Consider the following 10,000-nt stretch of genomic DNA (forward strand, 5'->3'; position numbering starts at 1 on the left):
AAGAAATCAGGAAGGGGGCAAACACTTTTTCACACAACTGTATGTATGTATATATATATATGTATGTATATGTATGTATGTATATATATATATGTATGTATGTATATGTATGTATGTATATATATATATGTATGTATGTATGTATACTGTATCTAAAAGTTGTTCTTGGGATAATGAGTTTAGTGCGGCTCCCCACCTGTTTTATCTGTTAAGCTTAAATCACTTCTTGACACAGAGTCTTCACAACTTAGACAAGGGTGTAGGTTGGATAATGTGACCTAGATACATAACTAAATTCAGTTCCATTTAATTTCACTGATGGAGACCAGCACACCTGCAGAGCAGCCACTCCATTCTAAGTCAAGTGTCACGTTTCAATGCCTTTGCTCATCATCTGTGATGTGAACACATAGACGGAGCAATAAAGAGTGTGCTCCCTGCTCTCAGGTCAGTTATAAAGTCTGCTGGTTGGCTGTGGAGAGGTCTGTCAGCCGGACTGTAGAGGAGGTTGTAGTGCTTTAGCTGACTTGGCTAACACCGTGGCTAACACTAAGATCATTGGAGCAGCTGACCGCCCTGTTTCCGTCACACTTCTCTCTTACCATTCCAGTCGGTTTGGAGTCTAACACTGTAAGAGTTTCTAGCCTTGCTGTTATTCTGTGTTGATCTGGGCTTCTCGACTGATAATTGGTGGTCTCATAAACACCTGGAGAAGAACTTTAGGGATCATTTTCAACTTGAACTTAAAATGAGGAGTCAACTCTCAGCATGGTATTTCTGTGACATAAGGTTTGATGTGTCCTAATGGTACGTTTAATATCTTGGTGCTCCTATTGATTCTATAACCTTGACCTTCAACGGCAGCCCTTTGTGGATGCATCTTGTCCTGGCTGCTAGACCAAGTAGTCTTGGCCTTTACCTCCAGACCTTTTTAGCCATTTCCAGCTTCCTGCGTGGCTTTGACCTTCATTGGTAGTAAAGACACTTTGGAGTTATTAGCAGATCGACATGTACACATAAAAGCAGAGGTCAGCCTTTAAGACAGCTGCTTTGAGATGTTAACACTGTAGAGGAGAGAGATGCGTTAGTGCTGCGTGCTAATTCAATATTAATAATGACTTAATGTGATATCATTATTATTATTAGTCATTACAAACAAATTGTAAGAAAAGAAAAGAATCTGAATGAGCTTGATTGGCCGGGTATGTGCACATACAAGGGATTCGTTTTTCCATTCCCTCGATGTACTTGCACACAAAAATAAATAATAATAGACAGGACTGTGACGTATACAAGTAGGATAAAATGATAAATATTATACAAAGACATAAAAAGCTCCAAGGTTTAGTTTGACATGCATAAAGATGCTGAAAACATAAGCATGTCAGCCTGATGATTGGACTGAACCTCATTCTGAAGGCCGACATCTTGTTCATGTTTGCTGCTTTCTGATGTGTCAGGGCTGCCCATCAGTATCGTCATCATCGGTAGATACAGAAACAGTGAGCAACTTAAAGGTTGTAGTTCTGACTGAAGATTTATTTTACACTTGTCTCTTTTTAAAATCCACCACCAACCCCTGTGCCATCTCTATGGCTTAGCATTTCCATCAGTGAGGAAGAAGCAGAGAAAAGCGTTTTAAAGTATGCATCTTTTTTATTTAGAAAAACAACTCCAAATGATACTGTCTCCTGCCTTCAGAGAATAATGAAACAGAAGTGTAATGTATGGTCCTACACTGGCTGAACATCTTGGGATAAACAGATGGGTGGCTGTTCTCTCTGCTGTGCTATTACTAGCATTTTGTCTCCAGCAGTTGTATGCATTTATAAAAAGTGAAGGGATGACAGATATTTATATGCAACATATGTTTCTATGTCTTTGGGTGAGGCCACGCTGTGACAGTCAGCATCTCACAAGAAAAGCTTTCAAGCTGGAGAAAACAATGGAGGAACAAATAGGTTTGAAAAAGGACAGCTACCAATAAAGCATTGCTGTTGTTTGTTAAGTATGAATTGTTGAACAAACTGAAACTACTGTTCGACAGAGAGCTTCATAGGGACCAGATCTCCTCAGGAAAGCAGCGATTGCATTGAGCTAATATAACCGTTGAGCTAAGAGAAGGCTCAGCCTTCTGTTCTCATCTGCCTCCACATCGTCCTGTGTGAAGGGAAGAGAGTGCACTGAAAAGACATCTAGAAGAAAGGTCAGGATCTGGGTTGGCCTTGAAACCTCCAGCAGTTATTACCCATTCTTTACATTTACTTCTGAATCAGGAAAGTGCTCCATCATTCTGTCCCCCCGCATTTTCACCCACTTCATTCTCCTACCCTGACTCTTTTATTTTGCTCCTCGGCAGCACCTCTCTGTCTGTCTCTCTCTGCCCAGAAGCTGGAGAGATAGAGAGAGAGAGAGAGAGATTACCATTCCTTATTGCGTGGACTACTTTTGATTTTTGTGGTAATCCTGGTTCATTATGCCTCGATGAGTAAAGACGAAACAAAAAACAGTTGGCTCTGCTTGGGTGGACAAGGAATGCTAATGTGGTAGCATACAGTAGCAGTAACGTTATTGATGGTGGCACTGACAAACTACAGTAACTTGTTAGACAAGGGGCTGTGGGGGGGGGGGTACAGTGAAGTTATGGGTTGTTGGGTCTCTGCAGTGCAAAAGCCTGTTTGTTGTTTGGGAGGGATGCAATTCTTCTATTCCATTCACAGTTGCACTTCTAAGTTGTGTTGGACCGAAGCATTTGCCAAGTAAAAGCCATGTAATAGAACCCCATGACTCCTGACATAACATTTTAAGAGAAGATAAGATCAAATAAGATAATCCTTTATTATTCCCGCAGTGCGGAAATTTACAGGATTACAGCAGCATAGTGGACAGGCACAAAACACAGGTTACATGACCTTTCACTTCTGCTCTCATCAGATCTGATGAGAGACACAATTTTGTTCATTTTTGCTGCATATTTTGGCAACGTTCTTGTACTTTTGTTGCATCTGAAATATGTGTGGAATGTGGCTCATTTAGTGAAATATACAGCAAAGGGTTTTGTAGGTAAATTCCTTTTGGCAGTAACGGCTTGTCTAGTGAAAGCCCCGCCTCCATCAGTGCTGAGCTGCTGTGGACTCACAGCCACTGTGTTTGTGCACAGAAGAGGACGAGTGTGTGTGTCCTGTGTAGACCTCCTGTCAGTGGTTAGAACATAGTGTTCAGATCCACACTGAAGAGCTGCTTCATTCTATTTCAATCTTCGGTCTTTTGCTAAACGAAGACAAGAATAAAGGTCATGTAAAAAACACATGTCTCTATCTTGTTTTTAAAGAAGTCTAAATTATTACAGGTTATCTCTGACTTTACTATCAAAACATTTAAACCCATACAATACAGTATATTGTCTTCCAAATACAAGCAGGCTCAGTGATTTGGACAAGGGCTGTTTAATATCGTGATGTTCACATACACCAGTAGTGAGCTATTTAACCAGCAGCTCGCACTTGGGGACCTGTGAATGAGCAGAAAAGTTTTTTTTTATCATAAATGCTCTGTTTGAAAAGGTATCTATTTTCAGACTGTCAACATGAGAGAGATTCCACATAGGATGTTTTTATTTGGTATTATTTTCCATTTTAATGTAGCATGTTATTTATACATTTATTCCTATATTAATGCCTCAACATTTCTTTTCACAAAGTCTGGTAGAATTATGTCTGAATCCAACCAAATCCTTTCATAATTTCTTATTGCACTGAATATGTGACTGTTAGGGTGCATGTTTTTTATGTTGATTTGGTTTCACACAGCCCTGTCTAGTGGGGACTTACTTCAAATATGTCTTTAGTTGTTCCATCTACCAGATGAAAAACTAAGGAGGCAAGTGTGAATATTAAATGAGAGATAAAGGAGCAGAGGACGCAGACGTTACCTTCCTGACCTGTCTCCTTGAGGAGGTGGAGTTCTTATACAGTTGATGCTTTGGGACTGGACTTGCCTCTGGGATGGTGGATTGTACAGAATCCATCTGAAGGAGAAACTGGGCCTCTCGGTCCCAGCGGAACCCAAACCTAACCAGTCCACTCCGAGGACGGAATTCATGGGAGTTCATAGGAAAAGAAAGAAAAAATCCCTTTGAGCAGGTGTAACCCCCACCACCTCCCACCCACTCCCACCATACTATACACTCAACTCTAATAACACAGAGACATTCAGGGGGACCAATAGAAGTTTAGAACAGACATAAAAGAGACCACGGAGAGAAACAAAGACAACCCCAACAAAGACGGTGGCTGACCCCACATCAAAGTGCGTCTGTTGTTCTAGTTCCCTGCTGTGCTAACTATTGCCTTCCCGAGGGAGGACAGACTGAAAGAGCAAGCCATACCTCTATCCTGAAACCAGCCCTGAAAGGATGAAGGGAAAAACACTGCATTGTTGGACAGGATCAAATTACATTCCCCGGGCCTTCAGGTCTACTATTTTACAATTAGAGAGCACAAACTTGATCATCACTTCCGTCTCACAATGATATTGATGACTGTCTGTGCAGCCTCGTCCTCATTCGGGTTGTAATTGTGAGCTGCTGTGCACAGGATTTCTAGTTGTTGTTGTTTTTCTGTCACATGCTAAGTGCCAGGTGGCTATGTTTGGGAGGCTAAGCGGTAGAGCATATTCTGTACCAGGCGGATGGTAATTACCAGGTGCTCAGCCTTGGCAGTAAGAAGCCATAGGATGTGTATACATGTTTGTGTGTGTGTGTGTTTGCTGCTACTGTAGATGACTGTGCTTTTGGCTACTGATTTTCACCCCCCACCCCCACGCTCTCACTCCAGCTGTTCGAGCTCCTGGGCCCAGAGGGGCTGGAGATGATCTCCATCCTCCTCCAGCGAAGGGCGGCCATCGTCGACTCCCTCCTCACCATCCCAACTGACAGGACCAGCTACCCGCCAGGTGAGGCAGCCCCATGGCAACCAGGTCATCGCCATAGTAACACACTTCTATTGACTATTTGAAGTAAACACGAGTACCATTTATTAGTTTCTGTAGATAAAAGAAACAAATCTGAACTGTTGAGACTCCTGAAGGTCTTCAGGTTATATATGCATTGTCATACAGAATCAAATATCAATTAACAATATGTGTATGTTGTACGCCTGAAAGAGGAGCTTGGCTGTGTAGATCTTACTGCTAGACCACATTTCTTGCTTTCTGACGCAAGCTGATGACACAGAGGTGCCAATAACAGGTCTCTTTCTTCCCACCGGAGAGCCTTCCCTGCAGCTGCAGCATTGTGTTTGTCAGCTCTGGGAAAGGTTATGCTGGAGCTCATTTGCAGACAGACCGTTGCTGCTTAAACCCAGCGTGGAATTGTTGTAATGGAACCAAACATCATACTGTATCTGCGTACATGTCGGCAGATCATTAACAAGAAACTGCAAGACAAAAACAGCTCGTAGTGGGCAGCTTAGCGATAGCTCCAGCATTCATGTTTATCTTCTCGTGTGATAGGGTTTTTATTTACTGCCACATTGGTGCATTGGCTGGAAGAGCGCCATGGTCAGGTGAAGGTGTGACCACATTTTTGTCTAAAATAATAAGTCAACTGTTGGTCATAACTTTTGATTGAAACATAATTTCAAAGTTTTTTGAATCTGCTCTCTTGATTTACAGAATATGATTTTAGATGGCAAACATTTCCAGAAGAAGAGGCGATTATGTAATACTTGTCGTGTGACCTAATCATGAATCAGAGAAATGCTATAATCTGATACCATACATAGAGACAATAAGGGCTGAGATGTACGTGGTGATGCTCAGGCCCAAAGAAGCACAGGCTCTTGTGTGTCTTTGTTGTAGTTATCTGGCTCTCCAGCAGCTGAAAGCTGTTTATTGATTCTTTATCAGATAGTATTTCACAAGGCCTGAAAGTGAGCTGTTCTAAAGCAGCCCACCTATAGCTTTACCCGCCTTCCATGCTCATGTCCTACTGCCTCTGTGCCAGCGACAGCCTTTTTCTGTCTGTCTGTCCATGTGTCAGTATGTCCCTCTGTCTGTCCATTTATGGCCTTAACTCAAGAAACCATATGCTAATTATGACAATTTAACACAAATATCTAATAGAATGAAGTGAGGACATTTTGGGCAGACATGGATGTAAAGTGCAAGTTGACCGGTTGGCGCTGGTATTCAACCGCGAGGTGGTAGTTGTAGTTTTTACCTCCATCCTGAGCCACTGTTTCCTTTGTCCTGAGGTGGCCGGTTCTCCTCTTCTCAATGTGTGGAGTAGAGCTGTAGGTATTTAAGGATATTGGTGGAAAGATAGGATTGATGTATTTTCATTGGTAGAGCTGTCTTTTGATCCATATGCAAGGTAGACATCAAAGAGCGGCTGAAGATTAGAGGAGAGAGCTCTTGCTTTGTTGGAATAATCCCTGCAACTATTCCAAGTCATTCACGCTCCTTTAGATACTGTCCAGGTTTTGGAGTCATTTGAAACTCACAGGTCCTATATATAGATTTGAATGCTTAGTGTGAAACAGTACATGTGCTGATTAATGTAGACAATGACTGTTCATTCATCTATCATGTTAAATCATTGTTGTATATAGTGGTGTAATCACACATCGATCCATGATCGGTTCGGATCACACCTCCCGATTCGGCACAATTGTGAACCGCGGATTAATTGTGTATTTATCGTTTTTTGTTTTTTACAGCGTTATCATCATAGTGTGTAATAAAGTTTCACTGCTGCTGTTCCTTTTCAAGTAACAAGTCCCTGAATATCAATGCAGAGTGTCAGTGAGCAGGTATAAAGCAATGGTGTGTTCAGTGACCGGAGCAGGTTAGAAGCATTTAACGGTGAAGTCATGGCGAGCGGAGGAACTTCAGAAGCTCCGGCGTCATTTAAGTCGCAGGTTTGGGAGCATTTTGTCTTCCCTGTAACTTATAAGGACAGATGAGGGTGGTGGACAAAAGCGTTACGGTATGTCGGCATTATTTAAAGAGAAAGACATAGGACAATGGCAGTACAGTTTGAAGCGCCACCACCCCAGTCTTGTGGACCTCCAGGGCAACTGAGAGCTACGTGACTGTGACCGCTCACTTCATCACGGTGGAGTGGAGATTCATAGTCCTGTAGACACGCCCCCTCTGTGAGAGTCACACAGACAGGTGCTGCAGACACACCCCCTATGGGAGAGTCACACAGACAGGTGCTGCAGACACGCCCCCTATGGGAGAGTCACACAGACAGGTGCTGCAGACACACCCCCTATGGGAGAGTCACACAGACAGGTGCTGCAGACACACCCCCTATGGGAGAGTCACACAGACAGGTGCTGTAGACACGCCCCCTATGGGAGAGTCACACAGACACACACCTGGTTCAGGTGCTGACAGAAGCAGCAGAGTGAAGCTAGACAGGCCCAATAGTAATATCCCAGTCACCACAGAAAGGTCGACCCTCTCCCCAGACAATGGAGATATTCTCATCTTATTGAAAACAAATGTAAAGTTGTAGACCATTTCACAGTAATGTAAACATTATTGTGTATTTGAATGACATAACCTGACAGGAAGTAAACATAGACCCAAGTTGTTGCCGAGCAGTTCAGTTCAGTGTAAACAGTGGAAGCTAGCTGACTGGCTGTTTCTTTCTTTCAATATTGATCAAAGGACGAGGGCATCAACATACCTCATGTTGCACTTAAACTTAACAGAAATTAGTATTCTTGAATGTTTTATTTTTATTTATTTATTTCATTTTGTTTCAAATTGGACATCTTCAATATTTGTGTTTTTATGTAAGACTATAGCCCAAAGTTATTTTCTTTAAGTGTTCTTGAAGTTCTTTAATTAATAAAGGGAAAGTAAAGTTATATTTGACTCCTCCCCTTTTCTTTGCTGATCCGAAAAATGATCCGAACTGTGACTCAAGAACCGTGATCCGAACCGTGAGCTTTGTGATCCGTTGCACCCCTAGTTGTATACCATCTGCTCCTGTTCAGTGGTAATATTACATAATGCAATTATTAGTGTAGCTGAGACATGATGTAATAAATCAAATAGATTGAAATCAAATTCTAATGTTGAATCATTCAGATGTATAAACTTCTTCTGAGTGTTTTTTGATGCTAAAGGTACGCTATGGACCTTTTGACAACCAGTGGTGCTATTCATGTTTATGTGAGCGGATTCTCATTTTGTCCTGCACACACACGCATCAGCACAAGCATACGGCGGACATGATGCACACAGTTAGTAATTGAAACTGGAGCTAGACCTATAAATTGTCCAGAACAATTTTTTCACTTCCTGTTGGAATGCATTTGCATCTTTTCTTCCAGTTTAGAAGGTGTTACAGTAACGTTACCACATCCATCAGTGACTGTGAGGACGACATATGAAAAGTTATGAGGACATGTTTTATTACTGTATAGTGTCTCTTGGTGTAGATGGTTCCGTTATGACAAACTAGAAAAGTACCAAAGCATATTAGTAACTGGCTGGTCAGACTGGACATGCAAAAGCACATGTGGTCAGTGTTTTTGTAACACAGGTCCACGCAGAGAGAGCCAAATATGCCAACCTGTCTGTTAGCTAGTTGCTAGCTAGCTAGCTAGCTATCGGCAAATTCCTTTTGAATAGCCCATAGTTAAACATGTAGTTTACCTTTGTCTGCCTGTCTACCAGTGAGAGTAATAACAGAAACATTGTTGATGTGCTTCTTGTACGCTGACCAGCGTCTCAGAGAGCAGCAGCTCCTCACAGCTCCACAAAATAGGTGTTATTTGGATAAACTGATTGGCACATATTGGCAATCTAGATGGTTACTTTCTCACCTGACAAATGACAAAAACCTTTTTTTTTTGGCAAGAAAAGAGTGATAACGTTTATGTTTAAACAAACACTCAATGACTTGACCCTTTCAGAGTCCTCGTATACTTTTTTAGGATCAGCAATCTGATTGCTATGGCTCCCTCCCTTATGTATGACTCCAGTCGTGGATGACCTGAAGTGTAGGCTTCGTGCTTCTCGTTGACGTGGATCTGAAACTAGTCACCACTAGTTAACAGCTCGTCAACAGGATTATATAACTGGGTGCAGTATCTTTAAAGTCTTATATAGTTAAGAATACTTCATTCTAAATATAGTATGGAAAGCTAGACAATAAGCAAATGATCTGCAATAACCTTTCCAGTGACGGTAAAGTTTGGTAAAGTATACTGTGAAATATATCGGCCGATAAGTGTGTACATTTTAGTCTAAAGCAGTGGCGGCTGGCAATAGAGGGCAATGGGGCCTGGCCCCACCTTGAGCCACACAAAAAATAATAATAATAATAAATTATACAAATTGTCAATATTTGTGTTTTTGAACTATGGAATGTACCCAGTAATATGTGTAAAATATGATATCTGCGCAAAATATATGCTTTTCCTGCTCGTGCTCTCCGCCTGTGTGCACGACACGTCTCAGAACGCGCAGCTAGGGGGGCCAAATCGTTTTTGCCCAAAAGAGGCGGATCTATGAAGCAGTTTAGCCAATTGCTGATTAATGATATAAATGAGTGACATACAATTTAGCCAATCAGCGCCCTCAAATAGATTCAGCTAGGGGGGCCAAAACGATTTGACCCCCCTAGCTGCGCGTTCTCGGCAGGAGAAGTCTCTACAGGCGAGCACTACTCCTCCAGGTCTCGTTTGAGAGGAGAACTTTAGCGGAGATTCTGCAGGCCAAAGAGCTGATCCCAGATCAGCCTGACCTCACAATCAGACAGCAGACTAGCGGGAAAGGGAAGCAGTCCATGCGAAGCTTCTGTACTAGCTGAACACCAGACAGGTTTGGCTAGCTGGATGACGTCATGCTAATAACTTATTTAGCATTTTAAAACAACGGGGACAGATCCAGCACGGACAGTTAGGGAGTGAGGGATGAGGAGGTAAGGAAACATGAGAACACCAGGACACACATGGAGAACTCTGTCAAGCTACAT

General features: G+C 42.2%; 1 protein-coding gene across 10 annotated transcripts in view; it reads left to right on the forward strand.

The window, feature by feature from the left end:
* ascc3 (activating signal cointegrator 1 complex subunit 3) overlaps positions 1-10,000 on the forward strand; it is a 193,226-nt gene that overhangs the window by 27,920 nt on the left and 155,306 nt on the right. For all 10 annotated transcript variants that reach the window (XR_012957737.1, XR_012957738.1, XM_076106880.1 and 7 more), the window contains one exon: positions 4,836-4,953. Coding sequence is in view for 8 of the 10 variants with exons in the window: in XM_076106880.1 (XP_075962995.1) it covers positions 4,836-4,953 (118 nt within the window). In the remaining 2 variants the exon portion in view is untranslated. The remainder of the gene's footprint in view (positions 1-4,835; positions 4,954-10,000) is intronic.

Source organism: Anarhichas minor, unplaced genomic scaffold, assembly GCF_050575085.1.
Source record: "Anarhichas minor isolate MPS153535 unplaced genomic scaffold, ASM5057508v1 ptg000036l, whole genome shotgun sequence".
In the NCBI taxonomy this organism is placed as follows: domain Eukaryota; kingdom Metazoa; phylum Chordata; class Actinopteri; order Perciformes; family Anarhichadidae; genus Anarhichas; species Anarhichas minor.